Consider the following 23,969-nt stretch of genomic DNA (forward strand, 5'->3'; position numbering starts at 1 on the left):
CCAGGCTAACCCGATGACCATCCCGGGAGCAGACTAGCCTGAAGCCCCGACCGGTCGCCTCGGCTTGCGCCAGCCTTGGCCGACCAACGAGCGGAATTCCCCGAGGCTCGGCCCTCGGATGCCAGGCTAACCCGATGATCATCCCGGAAGCAGACTAGCCTGAAGCCCCGACCGGTCGCCTCGGCTTGCACCAGCCTTGGCCGACCAACGAGCGGAATTCCCCGAGGCTCGGCCCTCGGATGCCAGGCTAACCCGATGATCATCCCGGGAGCAGACTAGCCTGAAGCCCCGATCGGTCCCCTCGGCTTGCGCCAGCCTTGGCCGACCAACGAGCGGAATTCCCCGAGGCTCGGCCCTCGGATGTCAGGCTAACCCGATGATCATCCCGGGAGCAGACTAGCCTGAAGCCCCGACCGGTCGCCTCGGCTTGCGCCAGCCTTGGCCGACCAACGAGCGGAATTCTCCGAGGCTCGGCCCTCGGATGCCAGGCTAACCCGATGATCATCCCGGGAGCAGACTAGCCTGAAGCCCCGACCGGTCGCCTCGGCTTGCGCCAGCCTTGGCCGACCAACGAGCGGAATTCTCCGAGGCTCGGCCCTCGGATGCCAGGCTAACCCGATGATCATCCCGGGAGCAGACTAGCCTGAAGCCCCGACCGGTTGCCTCGGCTTGCGCCAGCCTTGGTCGACCAACGAGCGGAATTCCCGGAGGCTCGGTCCTCGGATGCCAGGCTAACCCGATGATCATCCCGGGAGCAGACTAGCCTGAAGCCCCGACCGGTCGCCTCGGCTTGCGCCAGCCTTGGCCGACCAACGAGCGGAATTTCCTGAGGCCTAACCCTCGGACGCCTGGCCTAGTGCCGGAAGAATTTTCTGAGGCCTAACCCTCGGATGCCTGGCCTAGCGCCGGAAGAATTTCCTGAGGCCTAACCCTCGGATGCCTGGCCTAGCGCCGGAAGAATTTCCTGAGGCCTAACCCTCGGATGCCCGGCCTAGCGCCGGAAGAATTTCCTGAGGTCTAACCCTCGGATGCCCGGCCTAGCGCCGGAAGAATTTCCTGAGGCCTAACCCTCGGATGCCCGGCCTAGCGCCGGAAGAATTTCCTGAGGCCTAACCCTCGGATGCCTGGCCTAGCGCCGGAAGAATTTTCTGAGGCCTAACCCTCGGATGCCTGGCCTAGCGCCGGAAGAACTTCAAGAGTCAGGAGTCGGCGAGGCGCTACCAGGAGTTAAAAAGAGGAAGGACGAAAGTGAAATGAGAAAACACTTTGTTTGCATTAACTTTCGTTGCATCAGGGTCGAGACCCATACAACGTGGCAAAACGCCAACATACAAAGAAAAGAACAAAGAAAAGTACAGAGAGTCAGCTTGGAGGAACCCCTGGGTCGGGAACGGCGAGCGCGTCCGCGAAGGGTAGGGAGACGGTTGGAGAATCGGCAGGCAATGGCATCGGAGGGGAGTCGAGGAGGGAGACCCCACTCAGGTCAATTTCGGGGTATTTAGCGGACACCCTTGCCAGGCCTTCATCGAAGCCTAAGGCAAAGGAGTCGGACCCCGCGTCCGACATGTCACGGATGAACTCGGCGGACTGACGATAGGCCTGTACCGCCTGACGCCCGATTTCCGCGCTCTTCTCGGCCAGCGCCGCCTCCGCTCGCTCCGTAATCTGAGCTTTCGCTTCCATGACCTTCGCCACAATCCGGTCGTCCACCTCGGAGGAGACCCTCAGCAGATCGGCCCGAGCCTCCATGTGCTTCGCCTCGGCAGCGACGCGAGCAGCCTCAGCCTCCTCCAGGCACGAATGAAGCTCCTGGTTGCTCGCACGAGTCCCCTCAAAGGCCGACTCCAATTCGGCCAGCTTGGCTTCAAGAGATCGGGTTCGGTTGCGGGCGTTGTCGGCCGACTGCTGGGCCTTCTCCCACCTCTCCCGGAAGTCGGCAGCCTTCCGGGACTGCTTTTTGGCCCGCTCCTCCACCTTCCTGATCTCGCTTTCGAGACCCGAGGCAACCTTGAGTTGCTTCTGAGCCTCCAACAGTTGCCTCTCGAGGGCGGCGAAGCCGAGTGCCCGCTCTTCGGCCACCTGGAGCCTCGTCTCGAGGTCCCTGGTCGTCCTCCCCGCCGCAGCCCGGCCTCCCTCCTCTACAGCTTTCAATCGGCTCTCGGCCCTCGCCAGAAGCCTCGCCTGTTCCTCGTGGCTCTCCTCCAGGCGGATCATGTATTGGGCGAGCTAAGAGGTAGGAAAAATGAGAGCGTCAGACGGGGATCAATAGAGCCTATAAATGACGAAAGCGACCAAAAGAACACTCACCGACATGAGACAGACGCAGCTGGCAGCTCCAACTTCAGGGATACCCATCTGCCGGACCTGCCTACGGTCCCCCTCCAGCAGCACCGTCTCGACGAGGTTTCGGGCGCCGGCGAAAGTGAAGGCCGACCCCGACTTCGCCCCGGAGCCGGATGGTGGTTCTGCAGCCTTACCCTTACCCATCGCTTGGGGGAGAGTCATGCCGACCGTGCTCGGGGCGGGGGCCGCGCCAGAAATCGACAGGGTCCCGCTCGGCCGGGGCCTCGGCGCGCCCCTCCTTCCCGTATCATCCGAAGCCGACCGAGTCGAAGGCCGGGCTGGGGACCGACCGCGTCCGACCCGGCCGTCTCGGGCGCGCCCGGATGACACCTCCAGAAAAACGGTAGTCTCATCACCGGAGGGCTGATGCGGCGTCAACTGTCGGTCCGAGCCCGCGGCGTCCCCCTGATCGGTGGGCCCGGACCCGTCTGTCGGCGTCGGAGTCGCCTGCTGGCGGGGCTTCTTCGCCGGTGGGACCCCGCTCGGAGGAGTCCGTTTCTTCCTCCGGACCGCTTCCAGTAGGGACGCCCTACTAACAGCCATTGCCTTGTCCGACTGCATGACGTCGTCGATTTCTGCAAAAAGGACGAGATGGTTAGAAACCGAGAAACTGATGGAAAGAAGAAATGAAAGAGGAGAAAAGAGCTAAAAAGAAGAAGTAGTGGCGGGCTCACGGTCGGCGGGGACCGAGCTCAGACCGACGTTCACCAAGGCATCCTCGGAAATAAGGCGAGCCACCGGGGGGAGCCGGCCCTCGGCAACCAACCCCCTCAAGACGGCGACGCCATCGGACTCCTCCCTCGACAACCTCGATAGGCCGATCGGGGACTTCATCGGCGTCTCCCAGATTGTCCCGATTCCCCAAGAGGGATCTACGTCGATGAAAAAGAAACGCTCCTTCCAGCCATGAATGGAGGAAGGAGCCTCCTTGACGAGGCCGCACCCTCGCCGCGCCGCAAAGCACCACCACCCTCTGTCCCGGGGGTGGCCGTTCAGGCCGTAGCATTCCCAAAAGACGTTCAGGGTGGCGGGAACCTCGTGCATGCGGCAGAGAACCTGGAAGGCCGTCAGGGTACGCCATGAGTTCGGCACCAGTTGCGTCGGCGCCACTCTTAAACCTCGAAGCACCTGCACGACTAAGTCCGAGAGGGAAAAGCGGAACCCAGCCCGAAGGATGTCCTCATTGATGGCGACCTTCCCTGGAGGAGGATGGGACATCCTCTCCTCAGGCCCCGGAAGCGTAACATTGCAGGCTTCGGGAAGGTAGTACCGGGCCACGAACCTATCTAGGTCTTCGGGGACCAGCTCCGACTGAATGCGGTCCGCTCTTACTTTGTCCATCCCTAACGGCCAGTGAATCTACGGTCAGGACGGGGTCAAGAGGGGAGAAGGGACCGGAACGACTGGGGTACACTAATACGAAAGGAGAAAGTACGGAGAGCCCTAAATTGAAGAGTGGGGCAACTCACCGGAAGGAAAGGAAGAACGGCTCCGAGAGCGTCAAAGGAGGAGCGAACGAACAGTCCGACGGCAACGGCAGCAGCACAAGGGAGAAACTCGAGGATGTCTGTGAAGAGAAAGGCGGACGGGGGAGGGCCCCCGGTTAAGTAGGCAAAAAGGCGGGTGACGCCTCGGTGACGCCAGAGGACGCCTGGCTACCGAAGGATCGTTCGCGCCCCAAAGGCGAATCGACGCCATTAAGGAAGGATGTCCGCCGAAATCCGCAGACCGCCAGATCAGCAACAACCGCCATATGCCATAAAGAAGGCGGGGAGCTCGGAGCGCGCGCGCCTTTCCGAGGGATGGCGGCAATCTCGAAGCATCACTCCCTTCACCCGTTCCCCTCCTGGTTCCAGGCTCGGAAGTGGGGGGCTACTGTTACGGGGGAACTTAGCCACCATGCCCCACGTAACCGGCACGCGCGCCCAGGAAGACTACGGCTGCCCCTTGATCCAGCAATCCGACCTCGGGTCGGATATCTTCGGCTCCGCAGCCCGACCCCGAGTCGGCTGCCCCTTGGTCCAGCAATCCGACCCCGGGTCGGATATCTTCGGCTCCGCAGCCCGACCCCGGGTCGGCTGCCCCTTGATCCAGCAATCCGACCTCGGGTCGGATATCTTCGGCTCTGCAGCCCGACCCCGAGTCGGGTGCCCCTTGATCCAGCAATCCGACCTCGGGTCGGATATCTTCGGCTCCGCAGCCCGACCCCGAGTCGGGTGCCCCTTGATCCAGCAATCCGACCCCAAGTCGGCAATCTCTTGACAACAACAGACTGTTCCTCTGAGGCACGCCGCGGCCCCCTGCTCCACTACTCCCTGCAACGGCCGTATCCGGCGCTGCCCCACGATCCCCTGTAACAGCCGTACAAAGCGGAGCTCCACTACGCCCTGCCATGGCCGTACCCGGCGCTGCCCCACGACGCCCTGTAACGACCATGTCAGTGGCAACCCTATCGTGCCACACGATGACCAATCCCCAAAAAAACCCCCCAGCCTGATATATATGCGGTTGGGGGGGAAGGGGGGGTAAGCAAGATCTTCCAGAGTATTATCTTACCTGCTACCTCTTCTTCTCCTTCGATCTCCCCTAACTTGATCGTCGGAGGGCCTCCACTACCCCGGTGGTGGTGCGAGGCTTGCTTGCAGGTCTCCCGGCGGAAGGCGGAGCGCAACCGAAGTAATTCCAAGGGAACCCCATTCACACCGCTGTGCCAATCGTTCTCGGTTTGGACCCCCAGCAACAGTATTTAATGAAATCTTTGCATGCTTATCTGCCAAAGAGATCTGGGATGCTTTAGAAAATATTTATGATAAATCCCAGATTAGCTCACATGTGCTTCAATTACATACTAACAGTGAGCCTACAGAAATTTTTTTGAATATTCCAGTCAGGAAGAAAGAACAACAAATGAAGAATTCAGTGATGAAAATAAGGATCCATCCTCAAACACCGAAAAATTCAAAAACTTTCTGAAGATAAAGAAGAAGAGGAAGCAAGAAGAAAGGAAGAAAGAGATAAAAAGCAAGAAAGCCTTGACCAAGAGAGAGTCAAGCAAGAAAATAAAATCTAGGAGCAATAATGATGACATCAGCTCCAAAGAACTACAAGCGGTAACTAACTTGTACTTAATGGCACAAGAAGATAAGGTAAAATCTAAATCTGATTGTACATTAAATGAATTTCAAGAAGAATTCTTTTATGATGAACTATTAAATGCTTCTCATGATTTGTATGGTGAATGTAGAAAATTATCTATGAAAAACAAAAATCTTAAAAAGCTAAATCTGAAAATGTCAGAAGAAAGAAATTCTACCGTTAAAATACAAGATAAATTAAATTATGAAAATAAAATCTTAAGATTAAATTTAGAAGACTTGATTCAGAAAAATCAGAATTTAATTAAAGAAAACCAAAACTTAAGTAAAAAAGTTAACCAATTGAGATCTCTTATTAACAAATTCATTGTAAGTTCAAAGAGATTAAAAATGATGTTTGAAAGCCAACATACTATTTTTGATAAATCAAAACTTGGCTTGACTCCCTTGCTTAACAATGAATCTCTAAAGAAAAAGGTTATAAATTCGTCAATCAAACCATCAAATAAGATAACTTATTTCAAACATGACAAGAATGGGCATAATAACTTTACTTATCGTTCTAATATAATTAAATCAAGTGGTAAAGTTATTACAATTAAACAGATTTGGGTTCCAAAAAGAACCATATGCCCTAACCCCCAAAACCCAAGCAAGCTTGAGTACCTAGAATGAATAAGTAAGATTATCTTGTAAATGTGTCAAAGCAGCCCTTGAAACTCATGTGAAACTCTTAACTAGGTGCCATGACACGTGACTTATAAATGAATTTTATTTCATCATTTGTGAATGTAATTTAAATTATCATTTCATATCTTGATATGCTTGACTTTGTAAATTCAATTATGCTATTGTATATTTACTAAATGCTTTATATGTATGATAAATTTTATCTTAACAATTTTAGCATGAAATCTTCTAGTGCTTGCATGATGATAAGAAAATAGTGAATGAATATGCATAACTTTCTTCTTTGAGTTTTCAAAATCTAAATTCTCTTTTGAGTATAAATGTTTGATGATGATTTCATGCCTTCATGCTAAAACTTTATTGAACATAATCATTATAAAATTTTATCTCATCTTTTGTTGAGGTATGAATGCAATTTATCATGATATCATTGTCTCATTCATTCCTTAAGTAATTATTTGAAATATGATTTGCCCTATAAGACTCATGTGTGCAACATATGTTAAATCATAATCATCTCAGATTGGTTCAATCATAAATGATTAATGTGTTACGATCATAATGAGAAACTCACTTAAAAATTTTACAATAACGAATTGGTTTTTTCCCTTAGAACTAATTTTCAAGACTATTCTAAAATCCAAAAACAATAAATCCGATCTTTAAAATATTTCATTGAGCATAATCATTGCATCCATGATTAATATATGTCTCTAAAATTATCTCAAATTCCACATATTAATTTTAACTCATCATGTTTAATCTGAGCATCAAAATCTTTTAAAGCGGGAATATTAATTCTTTTGAACTATCTCCCATAAGTCAACAACAAAATTTTTTATTTGCTCTAAAAGAAGATTGCCTATCTTCCAAAACATGATTATATGTGTTGAAAGCTAAATCATAATCAGAATTTTGATAGAGACAACTGTTTAAGATAATTTGATTAGCACTTAACTTGTATACCTAGTTAATAATTATCTTAAGCAAATAGAATCTAAGCTAAATTGATTCTGAAGAAAGAAATTGATTTGACCTTGATGAATCTTCCTATTGCTTCACATGCTTGGCCTTGAAACATCTTACTTAATGAAACTATCTCTTTAGTTCAAGTGACTTGTGCTTGCTTATATTTAGGTAGTCTCTTGGGTAGAGTGACTCAATATTCAATTATTGTCATGTCTTATATTGAGTCATCTAGTTAAGTAATATGTTGTATGAATGTTTTGTATTTTAAAAAAACTAATTATTTTCCTTCAAGAAAGAAAAAGATTTTGCTAATAATGCAATATCTATGAGCAAGAAATGAGAGATTTCAACTTGAAAAACACCTCCACGTAAGGTACAATAAATATTCACATGCAAACAAGAGAGAGGACTTTCTTCAGCCAAAAATTTATACATAAGAAATCTAGTAGTATTTGACTTGAAAAATGCAGAATGAATTGGTAATTTCAGTTCCTTTCTAAGTGGATATATCCAAAAACAATTGATAAATGATATAAATAACTTTGGGAATCCATATGCATGTCAGCTAAAGAGCATTCTCTTTTTCTTTTCCATGTTACATGCTCGAAGAAAATGTCACTGCAAAATAAGGAGACGAATCTAGGCTTGTAAATGGGCAATTTTGGAACGTATGATTTGTCACATACATGTTTTCCTCAATATATGAACCAAAACTTTACCATGAAAACTTTTATGCTGCTTTAACGTGCAGAAACTCAGAATACCATGGATGTCCTCTTCATACCATTTAAAGATTAAATGGCAATGAGTCCTTGAAAACATCAAAGCAACTGCACTTTAATACTAGATGCACTTAACCTCAGGCATATAGCAGGGAAATTAGACAAAAATTAGCGTCCAATCTGATCTGTCAAAGTTAAATAGAAATTACCACACTCAGCGCCATGACAACCTTATAGTCCTGTCAACACTAACATAAACTGCGGTATCTCCATCAGTTGCTTTTCGTAGTTCTTTTGACATCAAATGAATCCCCTGATGACTACGGCAGCTCAAAAACCTAATAACATTATCACATCTCCCATTTGGTCCCAGTATGCACGGGACTAGAAGTATGATCACATCCACCATCTCCATCAGACATCAGAAACGTGATCTGATGGACCTAAGGGTTAGATAGAAATTGCATGTCCATTAATTAATTCCACTGCACTTATGGCCATTTATGTCTGAATGACTACTAAACCTGTCATAAACAGAATTCTTTAACCTTTCTACATCTTCAATCAATATGCGTTCTTCCATTTCACCAGAAATCATTGCAAGAACAGGATCCACCTCTGAAATGATGAAATCGATTTGCACCCCGTACAACAATTTCTCGTTCAAACAACATTGATACAAACTTAGTAAATTCATGACAATCACCACAAACTCGAAGGTTCTTGGTAATGCGGATGGGTGTTCCCTCAGATGTTTGAATCAAACCAAATGCGATGGCAGCCTCTCACTATGTCCACACAACAATCTTTTCTTCTCCTCTTCTCTTACATCATGCAAAACAGACCTAGTATCCTCAACATAATCACATTCCACTTCCAATCGCTGCATGATCTCAGCCAACATTGTATAGATTGCAACTGTATCTGCATGAGAAGTGTCTCTTGCAACAAATGCACGCACCTTATTTCCCACATCAATCCAGCTGCAAGCAGCGTCCTTCCTCAATCCCCTCTCCTGCATCCTTGTTCTCACCATTTCCACATTTTTCCATTTCCCCTTCAAAGCAAAAATATTTGATACAAGCACATAATTTCCTGGGTTTTCAGGCTCCCACTCAAGAAGCATCTCAGCTGCAACTTCCCCGAGCTTAATGATTCGAGTAGACCCTACAAGCCCCAAGCAGTGCACACCACACAGCTGCTGTTGGTTAAACAGGCATAGACTTTATAAATTTGTATGCTTCTTCCACTCTACCAGAACCACCAGGAAGATCAACAACACAGTGTTCTGGCCACGGCTCTAATCCATGCTCGCTTGTCATAGTTTCCAAATAGCGTTTCCCCTCACTGACTAGTCCAGAATGACTACATGCATAGAGAAGAGCTAAGAAGGTGATATGATCAGGTATTAAACCCATCTCTTGCATTTCCCTAAAAAGCTCTATGGAATCCTTGCCTCGACCATGCATTCCACAAGCACTAACCATGGTCGTCCATAGAACCAAATCTTTGCATCTGGCCCTATCACATATTTTGAATGGGTTCTCTATGTTTCCACACTGGGCATACATGTCCACCAGGGAGCTGCTTGACTGATCCATCTGTAATGAGGCTTCTTCTTATCAGATAACCATGAATTTCTTTTCCTTTCACCAAGGAGGATAAACCAGTAGTAGCAGCAAGGATGCTTACTAGTGCAACAGAATCAGGCTCAACATTGGCCTCTTTCATGTCTATGAATAAACTAACAGCTTTATTTGGGAGTCCATTGCGAACATAAGAAGTTATCATACTGGTCCAAGACACGACATCTTTGTTTTCAATCCTTCCAAAAACATGAAAAGCATGATTGACCTCCCCACATTCGCCCCAGACATGGATGATTGGGTTCTGGAGTATCAGATCTAGCAAACCATGTCTGATAGTATAACCATGAATTTGTTTTAACAGGGAAAGACATTCCAGAGCACTACAAGCTTGTAATACACTTCAATCATCATTGAGTCCACTTCCAGTCACCCTTTCTGCACCTTCCCAAACATTTCCAGTGCCTTCATGTAACAAGAGTTTTGAGCATAACCAGCAATAACTGTTTTCCAAGATATATAGTCTTTAGCAGGCATTTTATGGAAGTCACGTTCAGCATAATAAACATGGGAACACTTTGCGTACATGTCCATCACTGGGTTCCCTACCTGCAAATCAGAATCAAATCCTTGTTTTATTGCATAAGCATGAACCTCCTTACCAGTCATCAAGTTTCTCAATCGACCCAAAGCTGAAGCTATGCTTATAACAGAAACCTGGTCAGGTTTGAAGCCACACTCAAGCATTTCATAGAAAACCCAATAGCTTCCTCATATAAACCATTCTGAACATAACCAGAGAGCACTGAGTTCCATGATACGTTGTCTTTCTCTCCCATCTCACCAAAAATCCGGACCGCTTCACCCATCCATCCATATTTGGCGTACATAACAGCCAATGCATTACCTTCATAAATTTCAAATTCTCTATTATATTTTAAAAGTGAAGCATGGACCTCCATGCCCAATTGCAGAAACGACAGTTCTGCACAAGCTTGAAGAACACCCACGGCAGTGTATGAGTTCATTAAGATTCCACCATTGTGCATTTCTCCAAACAAAGTGAAAGCCTCAAAGAACTTCCAATTTTGCAGACTTGCTGAAATCATTGAATTCCATGAAACAACATCTCTCCTACCATGCAACCTTTCAAACAACAACACTGCAGAATCAAGCTGCCCGGACTTTGCGTACATGGAAACCAGTGCATTGGCCACAAAAGTGGTGGAGTCAAAACCACACTTAATCGTCGCACCATGAATCTCAGTCCCACAATGGATATCTTCAAGCCCACTGCAGGCTTTAAGGACAGAAGCAAAAGTGCACCCATCGGGCATTAACCCCGATATCCGCATTTCATGATAAAGTTCAACGGCCTTAAAAGGCAGCCCATGGGAGGCATATGCTCCGATGAGGGCATTCCATGCAAAGATTGTCCTGTGTGGCATTTCTTCGAACAATCGTTGAGCAGCAGACAGATCCTCGCATTTCCCATACATGAACATGAGCTTTGTGCTAAGAAACCCATCTTCCAATAGAGAATTGGTTGTTACGATGTGAGAATGTATCAGCTGGCCTTGGAATATGGCCTTTCGGGAAGCACAGGGCTCGAGAATGGATGAATAGGCTTCTTGAGAGGGGGAGCGTGGTGGGCTTTGGAGGGTTAGGTTAGTGAGTGAGAGGAAGGTGTTGGCGACCCGGGGGTTGCGGTCCCGATCCCCGGCCCAAGCGACTAAGGTTGATGTTTGATGTTGGCGGTTTGCCTTGGGACCGACTTGCTGTGGGTATCTTCCTCCTTCTTGTTGCCGTGGAATCCACGCCGTATGCTTGCCTTCGGGCTGCCGGCGTTGGGAAGAAATCAAGGTGGGGCTCAATGTTGGAAGAAAGGTGATTTCATTCCACTAAACAACGGATTACAAAAAGGACTTGGCAAAGGTCGGGAAGGGACCTTGCACTACCTAAGAACAATCTAGGGGAGGCTGATGTTCCCCACCCTAGTCCCAAGCCTTTCGGCCGACAAAAAAAAGGGATACAACCCTTGACACAATGGTGGAAAAACAATGTTCTCAGAGATGATTGCCTAAGGGCCCTAATGGCTCCTTTTAATGGCCGACGGCCTTGGCTTATTTTGGACTAAAACCCTAATGAAAGGACTCCTAATTCGGCCGCAATGGCCTGGTCAATCTTGGCCCTTGGTTCGGCCATGTGCTGCAGGTGGTTGGGCGCTCGGGATTTGCTGCTGGCGTGGCTTCTGTGCGTGGCACTTGCTGTGGCTGCCATCTGCCCGTGCGCAGCCAGATTTGGTTGCTGCGCCGGGCGGCTGGGCTGGGTTTCCTGTTGTGCCGAGCTTGCTTCCTGGTTTGCCATGCCTTGCTGCCTTTGGCTCGAGCTTCCTTTGGATTGCTGGCGTGTCCTCTTGACGCGCGCTCATCTGGCGGCCTGATGCATCCTGGCCGCCCGTGTCAGCCTTGGTCGTTTGGCCATGGAAGAGCCTAGAAGCTCCTCCACGGATTCTTTGCGTGCGGTTTCCTGGTTTGCCTCGGCGCTGATGCTTGGCAGCCTGCCAAGTGTTTCTGGCGGTTGGCCTTGGCTGGGCACAAACTGCTGATGGTTTTCCTTGTTTGCGCTTGGGTGTTGATGGCTGCCACTTGGCCTTTGGTGCGCGCGATGCGGGGCTGACCGTTTCCTTCCTTCCTTGGCCGGGCGCCTGGCCGGCTGATGGCTGCCATGTGTCCTTGGCCGCGCGCGGGCTCGGGCTGACCGTGGCTTTCCTCTTTTGGCTGGGCGCTTGGTCGGCCGATGCTTGCCATGTGTCTGTTGGTGCGCGCGGGGTCGGGTTGGCTGCTGCCTTCCTTCTTTGGTTGGGCGCATGGTCGGCGGATGGCTGCCAAGTGTCTTCTGGTGTGCGCGGTTCCTGGTTGACCGTGGCTTTCCATCCTTGGCACTCGGGCGCTCGTGCGCTGGCTGGTCCGGACCCAATGCTGGCGGGCTCGGCTGCTTGGCTGTGTCTTTGATCGAGCTGAACCCGTGCGCTGCCCTTGGGCTGATTTGGCTGTGGTGCGCTCGGCCGAATGTCGGTCTGGCCGTGCCTTGGGCTGGTTGCTTCTCCTGATGCGTGCACGCCCATGGCCGCACGCACGGGCTGGTGCCCTTGGCTGCTGCTCGTGATCATGCCCATGTCTGGCGTGCGCGCAACCCACTGTTGCGCGGGCGCCAGCTGCTGGCGAGAGGCGGGGAGGCGGCCTTGCTGAGTACTGGCCGTCTCCTGGTCTGGCGAGGTTCGGGCGCGCCAGATGGGCGCGGGTGCAGGCTGCTGGGCGCGCCAGGCGGGCGCGGGCGCGGGGCGCTGGGCGCGCCGGGCGGGCGCGGGCGCGGGGCGCGGGGCGCGCCGGGCGGGCGCGGGCGCAGGGCGCGGGGCCGGGTGCGCGGCCTGGGGGCCGTGCGCAGTCTGGTGCGCGGGCGGGCGCGCAGCGGTGCGCGCGGGCTGGCGGCCGTGTGCAGGTGGCCGGCTGGACGAGCGCGCGGGTGCGCGCGCTGGCTGGCGCTGGTGCTGCTGGCTGCGCCTGGGCGCGCGGTTGGCCGTGCGCTGCTGCTGGGGGCGCAGAACCTCGCGCGGGCGCTGGGAATGGCCTGCGCGGGGCTGCGCCGAAGGCTGAAGGTGCTGTCCACTGCTTGGGCAGACTTCCAAGCAGTGGATTTGGCCCGGGCGTTGCTCTTGGCCGAGGTTGGCCTCGACCAAACTTGCAGAAATTTGGCTTGGCGGGCTGAGGTGGCTAACATTCCCCCCCCTTGGAGAGTACCCTTGTCCTCAAGGGTGTCTTCGAGCATTGGACTTCCATCCTTTCGTGAGAGAGCGTCGGCCACCTTGTTTTCCTTCCCTGGTTGATAGATTATATCATATTCAAAGCCAAGTAACTTTACCAGGAACTTTTGTTGATCCGGGGTCACGATTTTCTGTTGAAGGAGATGTCGGAGAGCTTGTTGGTCGGTGATGATGGTGAAGCGCCGCCCGAGTAGGTAAGGCCTCCAAATCTTGACCGCATGTACCACTGCGAGAAGCTCCCGTGCATAAGTGCTCCAAGCCTTCTTTTGTGGCCCGAGTGCTTTGGAGATGAAGGCTATGGGCCGCTTGTCTTGAGCTAACACCGCTCCGATTCCTTCATTGCTCGCGTCGGTGAAGACTTGGAATGGTGTGCTGAAGTCCGGCAATGCAAGCACTGGTGTCTGTGTCATGGCTCTTTTGAGGTCTTCGAATGCTTGGCGTGCGGCTGGTGTCCATGCAAATCCATCCTTCTTCAACATGGCCGTGAGGGGTTTGGCGATGAGGCCATATCCTTTGACGAAGCGCCGGTAGTAGCCTGTGAGCCCTAAGAATCCCCTCAAGGCTGAAATGTCCTTGGGCAATGGCCAATCTGTCATGGCCTCCACTTTTCGGGTGTCAACCCGTACACCGTCCCCGGATACCACGTGCCCAAGGTAATCTAGCTCAGTTTGTACAAAGGCACATTTGGAGGGTTTGATAAAGAAATGATGTTCCTCCAAAGTGTGCAAAACTAAGTCTAGATGCCGCATATGCTCTTCTAGGATTTTGGAGTAGATCAAAATGTCATCGAAGAAGACAATTACAAATTTTCTGAGATGCGGCTTGAATACCTGGTTCATGGCTGCTTGGAATGTTGATGGAGCATTGCAAAGTCCGAAGGGCATGACCAAGTACTCGTAGTGTCCGGAATGAGTGCGGAATGCGGTCTTGTGGACATCCTCGTCGCGCATCCGAATTTGATGGTAGCCGGACCGAAGATCAAGTTTGGTGAAGTACTTCGCACCGTGGAGCTCATCAAGCATCTCGTCCACGGTTGGAATGGGGAATCTATCTTTGATGGTGGCCTCGTTCAAGGCCCTGTAATCGGTGCAGAACCTCCAAGACCCATCTTTCTTTTTCACTAGCAAAACCGGCGAGGAGAATGGGCTAGTGCTCGGTTGGATGATTCCCTGTTTCAACATCTCTTCAACCTGCCTTTCAATCTCTCCCTTTTGGAAGTGCGCGTATCTATAAGGAGGTACGTTGATTTGCTTGCCTTCTTCCTTGAGCCGGATGGAATGGTCGAAGGCGCGCTTGGGAGGGAGTGCGGTCGGCATGGCTAGGACCCCCTGATGTGCTGCAAGCAACTCTTGTACTTGCGGTGGGAGGCCCTTGAGTTCATCCTTTGGCTGCGGTTGAGGTCCCTCCGCAGCCACTCCATGGTTGGTCATCATAACAGCGAAGCAAAGTGCACCTCCCCGGCATAGGCGCTCGATCATGGTGGCTTCGCATGGTAGGGCTTCTTTGTGGTTAAGTGCTGTCCACATCTTCTTCCTCCCATTGATCCGGAACTCCATAGTCATGGTATTGTAGTCGGTGACTACTTTACCAATGCCTCGGAGCCATGCGTTGCCAAGGACGACGTCCAAACCTACAAGTTGTAGTACATATAAGTCTGCAGAAATCCTTACCCCTTGGATGTTGAGTCGCACGTCCTTGACAATTTGCTGACATTTGAGCCGCTCGCCGCTTGCTACCTTGACCTCGAACGGCTCGGTTGCTGCTCCCTTGAGTCCCACTCACTGCAAAGCTCCCGGGTTGATGAAATTGTGGGACGAACCGTTGTCAACGAGCAAAGAGACTTCATGCTTGCCGATCCATGCCGTCATCCTCATGGTTGATGGTCTTTGAATGCCGGTGAGTGCATGGAGGGAGAGCTCAGCATCTTTTGGCAAGGGGCTGGTGGGCTGATCCTCGGTGGAGTCCTCCTCATCCGAAGTGCTGTAGGTTGAGGCATCATCAACTTCCTCCTCGCTGCCGCTGTCGATTTTCAGCACATAGGACTGTCCCGGGTTGCAGCGATGGCCCTTCTCCCACTTGGCGCCGCACTTGAAGCACAAGCCCTTCTTGATGTACTCTTGAACCTCCTCTCGGTTGAGCTTCTTCGCATGGGATGGTTGCTGTTTGGAGGTTGATGCAGCGGCTGAATGGGGCTTGGAAGAGCTCGCTGCCGGCTGCACTTTGGTTGGCAGCATATTGCGGTTGGAGCCTTCCTTGGTCTGCCGTTCTTGAATGTTGGCTTGGTCGAGGATCTCCGCCATCCGCATCGCCTCTTGAAGACGGGTAGGTTGCTTCAATTTGATCTCCTTGGATAACCAAGGTTTGAGCCCGTCCACGAAAGTGCCAAGTAGTGCCTCTTCCGACCATCCTTCAACCATAGTTTGAAGTTGTCGGAACTCGTCGATGTAGACTTGGACTTTGCCCTCTTGCTTGAGTTTGGCCAATTGGCCATGGTGATTGATGGTAGGTGAAGGCCCCCATTGGTTCATGAATTCTTGCACGAAGGCCGTCCACCCCAAATAATTTCCCTCCTTCTCATATATGTTCCTTAGCCACCGCTACCATCTATTGGCCCTTCCTTCAAGATGATAGCTTGCCAAGGTCACCTTCTCTTCTCTAGGGGTCCCGTAGACATGGAAGTATTGCTCGACTTTGTCGAGCCATTCATAAGGGTCCCCTCCACCGAAGGTTGGAAATTCTATCTTGGGCTTTCTAATCCCTCTTTCATGTGGTCCGAACCCCCTTTCAAACCCTTCATGGTTCACCCGTTCATCCCTTCTCCTTCCTTCATGCACATGTCGGCCATAAGGCCTACAAGAATGGGGACTACCTAAGGGTTCACTCATGGGTCTTTCCATGCTCCTTGGCCGATCCTCCATGTGGATGCCGCCGGCCCATCTATCATCTAGGGATTCTCCACATGCATCCCTATTTCCTCTTCTTCTTTCCTCTCGGTTTTTTCTTTCTCTTTCACCCTCTTGATTTTTTTCTGCAAACCTCCTCTCAAGCCTCTCTATGTTTGCATTACTCTCTCTTCTTATGGTGGCTAAGGAGGTCACTAGATGTTCTAACACCCGACTCATCTCGGTGTTGTGGTTCTCTATGGTCTCAAAGAGCCTTTGGGGGCTAAAGGACTCCCTATCCGACTCCATGAAACAACCCCTCACAATCAGATTTTTTAATGCTATTACAAGGTATTTAAAATCTGATTTTCAGATCTCAAGATGTAAACAAGAAGGTATGTAGATCTGAAAAGTTAGAAGACACCCTTGAGATCGTCCTTCCGTGGATTTGGACTGAAGCCGATTACCCGACGATCTCCGATGTAGAACCTCTCAATGAAAGCACCAGTTGTTGGCGACCCGGGGGTTGCGGTCCCGATCCCCGGCCCAAGCGACTAAGGTTGATGTTTGATGTTGGCGGTTTGCCTTGGGACCGACTTGCTGTGGGTATCTTCCTCCTTCTTGTTGCCGTGGAATCCACGCCGTATGCTTGCCTTCGGGCTGCCGGCGTTGGGAAGAAATCAAGGTGGGGCTCAATGTTGGAAGAAAGGTGATTTCATTCCACTAAACAACGGATTACAAAAAGGACTTGGCAAAGGTCGGGAAGGGACCTTGCACTACCTAAGAACAATCTAGGGGGGCTGATGTTCCCCACCCTAGTCCCAAGCCTTTCGGCCGACAAAAGAAAGGGATACAACCCTTGACACAATGGTGGAAAAACAATGTTCTCAGAGATGATTGCCTAAGGGCCCTAATGGCTCCTTTTAATGGCCGACGGCCTTGGCTTATTTTGGACTAAAACCCTAATGAAAGGACTCCTAATTCGGCCGCAATGGCCTGGTCAATCTTGGCCCTTGGTTCGGCCATGTGCTGCAGGTGGTTGGGCGCTCGGGATTTGCTGCTGGCGTGGCTTCTGTGCGTGGCACTTGCTGTGGCTGCCATCTGCCCGTGCGCAGCCAGATTTGGTTGCTGCGCCGGGCGGCTGGGCTGGGTTTCCTGTTGTGCCGAGCTTGCTTCCTGGTTTGCCATGCCTTGCTGCCTTTGGCTCGAGCTTCCTTTGGATTGCTGGCGTGTCCTCTTGACGCGCGCTCATCTGGCGGCCTGATGCATCCTGGCCGCTTGTGTCAGCCTTGGTCGTTTGGCCATGGAAGAGCCTAGAAGCTCCTCCACGGATTCTTTGCGTGCGGTTTCCTGGTTTGCCTCGGCGCTGATGCTTGGCAGCCTGCCAAGTGTTTCTGGCGGTTGGCCTTAGCTGGGCGCAAACTGCTGATGGTTTTCCTTGTTTGCGCTTGGGTGTTGATGGCTGCCACTTGGCCTTTGGTGCGCGCGATGCGGGGCTGACCGTTTCCTTCCTTCCTTGGCCGGGCGCCTGGCCGGCTGATGGCTGCCATGTGTCCTTGGCCGCGCGCGGGCTCGGGCTGACCGTGGCTTTCCTCTTTTGGCTGGGCGCTTGGTCGGCCGATGCTTGCCATGTGTCTGTTGGTGCGCGCGGGGTCGGGTTGGCTGCTGCCTTCCTTCTTTGGCTGGGCGCATGGTCGGCGGATGGCTGCCAAGTGTCTTCTGGTGTGCGCGGTTCCTGGTTGACCGTGGCTTTCCATCCTTGGCACTCGGGCGCTCGTGCGCTGGCTGGTCCGGACCCAATGCTGGCGGGCTCGGCTGCTTGGCTGTGTCTTTGGTCGAGCTGAACCCGTGCGCTGCCCTTGGGCTGATTTGGCTGTGGTGCGCTCGGCCGAATGTCGGTCTGGCCGTGCCTTGGGCTGGTTGCTTCTCCTGATGCGTGCGCGCCCATGGCCGCACGCACGGGCTGGTGCCCTTGGCTGCTGCTCGTGATCATGCCCATGTCTGGCGTGCGCGCAACCCACTGTTGCGCGGGCGCCAGCTGCTGGCGAGAGGCGGGGAGGCGGCCTTGCTGAGTACTGGCCGTCTCCTGGTCTGGCGAGGTTCGGGCGCGCCAGATGGGCGCGGGTGCAGGCTGCTGGGCGCGCCGGGCGGGCGCGGGCGCGGGGCGCTGGGCGCGCCGGGCGGGCGCGGGCGCGGGGCGCGGGGCGCGCCGGGCGGGCGCGGGCGCAGGGCGCGGGGCCGGGTGCGCGGCCTGGGGGCCGTGCGCAGTCTGGTGCGCGGGCGGGCGCGCAAGGGCGCGCGCGGGCTGGCGGCCGTGTGCAGGTGGCCGGCTGGACGTGCACGTGGGTGCGCGCGCTGGCTGGCGCTGGTGCTGCTGGCTGCGCCTGGGCGCGCGGTTGGCCGTGCGCTGCTGCTGGGGGCGCAGAACCTCGCGCGGGCGCTGGGAATGGCCTGCGCGGGGCTGCGCCGAAGGCTGAAGGTGCTGTCCACTGCTTGGGCAGACTTCCAAGCAGTGGATTTGGCCCGGGCGTTGCTCTTGGCCGAGGTTGGCCTCGACCAAACTTGCAGAAATTTGGCTTGGCGGGCTGAGGTGGCTAACAGAAGGCCTCTCTGAGGCTCCCATGCAAAGATTAGGGCTTTGGAGGGTAAGTGCTTTCAATAGGACTAGCAATATGATATTTTAGCAACTTTTTCTATTAATCACGATTTAAAATATTGGTCAGTATAACAGTTTTAAACCCATCTCCATTATCTAATATTTATTACAAGAAAAAAAAAGATAATAGCTATTACATTAGGTTTTCAATATCATAGCAATTGTAATGACTTATGACATAAATAACTGCACTTGCACAATTTTCATAATAAAATATATTTAAAAATTAAGTTTTTCTGAAAGCATTATGCCTTCTAAAAGATAAATTTTATTAAATAAATGATAATCTGGCAAAATTCATAGTTACAATCCGTATCTTCTCTTTTAATGGCCGTTACGACAATTATTCATTTATGATTTTGGTAAAGGAGTAGCTCTATTATTCAAGCCTTGATTAGTCCTTGCCATTTTTTATTTTAATGAAAAATAAAAATCAACAAAATGTAATTGTAAAAGTTGTGCCAAATAAATTTCTGGCACGGTTCTAAATTTTTTAGAACTGTAGGGAGAAACTATCGCCTACGCTTCCTGCATCAGCGTGGCCGGGCATAATGCATCGAGATACGCGCATGATGAACGCAGTCTTGGCTGCGCGCGCAGCCACGTGGTGGAGGCAGCGTAGGCAACAATTTCTCGAGCACATGCGGTATCCACTGGAACTTTATGCGACGTGGCGTTTACGCAGGTTTGTGCCTCGACCTGGACAACTTGAACGCTACCACGTGTACATGACCCTCTTTACGTTCTAAACCTTTCGTCGTCGCCCTCATCTCCCCGGTCTCGATTTATTTCGTCGCTTGGCTGCTGCTTCTCCGATGGACCTCGCCATGCCTCCGAACTCGAACTCCACTCCCGTCACCACCACCGGTGACGACGACAACACCACCACCGACTTCTCCCTCCCCCCGGTAACCCTCCATAAGCTCCCCCACCTCTCCGACTACGTTCCCAACCTCACCGCCCTCACCAACCCCATCGACCGCAGCCCCTTCTACCACCCCTCACCTGGCTTCTACCTCTCCACCTCCGACCTCATCCTCCGCCATATCCTCTTCGACCTCTCCTCCGCCGCCGCCACCGGCGGTGGCCTCCTGGCTTACCACCGCGCGGGGCCCCGCCGGACCATCCGCTTCGACCCGGCCGCCGTCCGAGCGGCGATCGTCACCTGCGGCGGTCTCTGCCCCGGGCTCAACACCGTGATCCGGGAGCTGGTGGTGGGTCTCTGGGACCTCTACGGCGTGCGCCAGATCTTTGGCGTGCCCTCGGGATACCGCGGGTTCTACTCGATGGAGCCGATGAAGTTGGACCCCAAGATGGTGCACAACTGGCACAAGAGGGGCGGGACGGCCCTCGCGACGTCGAGGGGTGGGTTTGATCTTGACAAGATTGTGAATGCGATCGAGCAGCGGGGGTTTAATCAGGTCAGGGTTTCTTGATTGGTGATTCCATAATTGTTTTATTATCGTGTTTTTTTTTTTTGATTTATCAGTTATGTTTGTTTTTGGGAGAATTGTTATTTTAATCGATTGATCCATATGCTAACTTTTAGATGCAAATTTAGGATTTTGTAGGGGAATCTTTTGTTCAATTCATGGCCATTTGGTTGATTAAAGGAAGAGCAACGCCTTTATATTTTTGAAGAATTTTAATAAAAGAACCATTGGTTGGTTAGTGTAAGTGGAGGGAGGTGTGATTCCTTCAAAGGTTGTTTGTCTTTGCAAATGTTTTCATTTGGAGAATCTTTTTAAACTCAAATATGCTTAGGAGTAAGGGTAATGTATTCTAAAACTAGGTATTCCTATATTCTATCTTGTATTCTGTGGACATGTGATTGTCCACAGAATAGTAGAATGTTAGTTTAGGCATCTCCTTTTCTTTGGACATGTGATTGTCTATGATTTGGATAGCAAATCAAACGCATCGCACTCACAAATATGATTCTGAAGCATAAGCTTTATTGGGTAATCCAAACCTCAAAACCTAACCGAACACTCTGTTGGCGATGTCCTCTCGACTTTTATTTTGTTGGCTTTTGCCACAAATCAACAATCTTATCTTGAAGAGTTTAAGCCTTCATGCTATACTTTGCCATCCTCATGTAAAGTTGTTCTTTTCTGAGCAACCCAATTAATCTACCAATTTAATAGTTATGAGCGAAGGAGACATTTCACTTTATTACGTTTGATCAGAAAGTGCTTTCAGAGTCTCTAGGAGGATCTTATAAGGCTATTGTATTTATCCATATATAAGGTCCGCATAATTCTCATCAACGGCCTGAGGTCTGTGCATAAGCAGGACAGCATGAAGACCTGTTGATGAGTTCGAATTTACATGAATCATCCCCTTGGAGAAAAACATTATTGACATAATCACAACTAAATTCCAATTTCTGGTAGTGTAAATTTGCAATAGCTTCCTTGTAAAGGAATCATCGAACTTTGAATGATTTGATTACTGAGGGAATATGATTTCAAAATTGACAAAGCTGCAGCAGAGCTCTCCTCGATTTTTAAAATGGTTTCTGTTGATAAACAATATACTTAGATAATTAAACAAAAATGGATGTGCTTTTCGCATGCAACAACAGCAATAGCAGGAACATAATCAACAACTCTAGCTGGACTCTGAACATTTATATTTATCACATCTACATAAAATAGGACTATCTCATTCTCAAACGTTAAATTACCCATTACTGCTATGCTCGCACAATTCGTAAACATACTCTTGAATTACACATTGATGATATGTATTGTTCCTTTCTTCATCTTTAGATTCATGTCTCATTTTGAACTGGGAGCTGGCACAGCATAATCATAACTAAGAATTTGAGGATTGTATTCTCAATTTTGAGCCTTTTAGTGCATGAGTACATAATTCCTCAAAGTAAGTTTTTGAAGCAACGTGCTGATTGTTAAATTTCTCTGTTCAATTGAAACAAGTTTGACATTGCTCAAGTCTCTGAATTGTTCAGCTGCTTCTTAGAGAGCTAAAATAAATTCTTCAAATATGCAGTTATATGTCATTGGTGGTGATGGAACTATGCGAGGTGCTGTAAAAATTTTTAGAGAGATTCAACAACGCAAACTAAATATCTCCATAACCGGGATCCCCAAAACAGTTGACAATGACATTGGCATCATAGACAGGTCATTTGGGTTCCAAACTGCAGTGGAGATGGCGCAGGAAGCTATCAATGCAGCTCATGTGGAGGCCGAAAGCGCAGTGAATGGCATTGGACTTGTCAAACTCATGGGCAGAAGCACAGGGCACATTGCACTCCATGCGACATTAAGCAGTCGTGATGTGGATTGCTGCTTGATCCCAGAGAATGATTTCTACTTGGAAGGCAAAGGTGGGCTATTCGAGTTCCTTGATCAGAGGCTAAAACAGAACGGGCATGCTGTGATTGTGGTAGCTGAGGGAGCGGGGCAAGATATGATACTGAGAACAGGTAAACAGAAAGAAGAAAAGGATGAGTCCGGCAATCCTGTGTTTTTGGATGTGGGACCATGGCTGAAGTCCGAGCTGAAGAAGTGGTGGGAACGGGACCATCCTGGAGAGCTGTTCACGGTGAAATATATTGATCCTACCTACATGATCCGAGCAGTTCCAGCAAATGCCACTGACAACTTATACTGTACCTTATTGGCACATTCTGCAATCCATGGAGTCATGGCCGGTCACACAGGGTTCGTATCAGGTCCAATAAATGGCAATTATGGCTACATTCCAATGGAGGAGGTGGCGGTGGCACGAAATGTGGTGGATACAAAGGATCATAAATGGGCATGGGTCAGATCGGTGACAAATCAACCAGATTTTCTGAAATGCTAGAACAAGGGTGCCTATAAAACCAGTGAGAGCTTTTTTAAGCCCTTATGTCTAAATATTTTTGAGAAAATTCAGTATCGATATTTGACGGGAGTCTGATATATTTTCAAAGCATGATTGTTACTCTTTTGAGACTGTCATTCCTGAAAATGTTTTCTGTTTATTGTCAATTTGCGACATACTCTTTTACCAGTTTGCATAGATAGGGCAAAGGTCTTAAGCTACTACAGAGTATCTGATGGCTAATGCTGCCTGGTAAAGATCTCCATGGGCTGCTTACCTAGCAAGTAAATAAAACGATTGTTGTGTTCTTAGCATGAGACTTTATGTTGTGGATCAGGCTTGTTGAGTTTAGAAGCAGCAGTTAGTCCATATTTGCTTAACAATGAACAAGTCATTGAGTCCTGCTTGGCCCTGGTCTGGAATCAAAGCATCTGTGGCCGAAGACGAGCATGAGTGCAATTAAAACCAAGTTCGATATTTTCAACTGAATTGTCCAATGAATCGGTCAAGCTATAGACCATGATACAGGTAATAGCGAGTTTCTGGCAACTGCTGCATTCTGACCATGATACAGGTACGGTTGTTTGCACAGTTTATCTCTATACGGATTTTCTTCTGCATAAAATATTTATGCGCTCATCGAGCCCCAGGAACATAAGTCCGCATACATTATACTATGCGGATTAAATACTTCCGCATATAAGTTTTATGAACCTGTCCGCACATCTCCAAGTTTCATGCAAAGTTATGTGCAAGTCCCTATTCGAGCCGTCAATTATCCACCGGTTCCGTGCCACCAATCTTTTGCAATCTACACTAGATTTCAGTTACTGAAAGAGGAAATAAACAAACCTATCAATTTTTACCCATAAGTTGAAAAAATTGAGCTATCATTCGAATAGCATTCAATAATTTATGGTTATAATAAATTTATCAAAAGGCATAAGTATGAAAGCAGAGTCTTGTTATTTAAGCTCTTGGCTATCCATCAAACAGAAAAAAATAATTACTATTTGATTCAACTATCATTATCATTGTTATTAATGTACAACGTATTAATCTAAAATAATACTATAAGTTCTGAGCTTTTCTTTTGGTTGAAATAATCATGTTGTGATGCTATTTGAACGGATAGTTTTCTGACTTGTAGATCTTCATGAGCACAGTTCTAACAACTGCAAGCAGTGGTTGACAGTGAACATCACCAACATGTACTTTGAAAGCATTCCAGGTGCACATCAACTACCGCTAAGCAATTAGAAATTCCAAGTTTCTCATCCACAGGGATTGGCACCATCCATTAGCATGTCTAGACCTCGCAGGTGTACAAGCAGCTCAGGACAGCTGCTGCCTGGCTTTCTAGTTT

The 23,969-nt window shown here is 49.8% G+C and overlaps 1 protein-coding gene and 1 pseudogene across 1 annotated transcript; one reads left to right on the plus strand and one right to left on the minus strand.

Annotated features, from left to right (window-relative positions):
* Positions 1-7,744: 7,744 nt before the first annotated feature.
* LOC149768255 (pentatricopeptide repeat-containing protein At3g63370, chloroplastic pseudogene) lies at positions 7,745-15,534 on the minus strand (annotated as a pseudogene).
* Positions 15,535-19,511: 3,977 nt separating this feature from the next.
* On the plus strand, positions 19,512-22,770 carry LOC103698768 (ATP-dependent 6-phosphofructokinase 2-like). The gene is made up of 2 exons (XM_008780812.6): positions 19,512-20,187; positions 21,782-22,770. Exons 1-2 carry the CDS (start codon positions 19,582-19,584, stop codon positions 22,601-22,603), a joined length of 1,428 nt encoding a protein of 475 aa, XP_008779034.6. The 5' UTR covers positions 19,512-19,581; the 3' UTR covers positions 22,604-22,770.
* The last annotated feature ends 1,199 nt before the right edge of the window (positions 22,771-23,969 follow it).

Source organism: Phoenix dactylifera, chromosome 2, assembly GCF_051530095.1.
Source record: "Phoenix dactylifera cultivar Ajwa chromosome 2, Ajwa_hap1_PhDact_Kaust_v1.1, whole genome shotgun sequence".
NCBI lineage: Eukaryota > Viridiplantae > Streptophyta > Magnoliopsida > Arecales > Arecaceae > Phoenix > Phoenix dactylifera.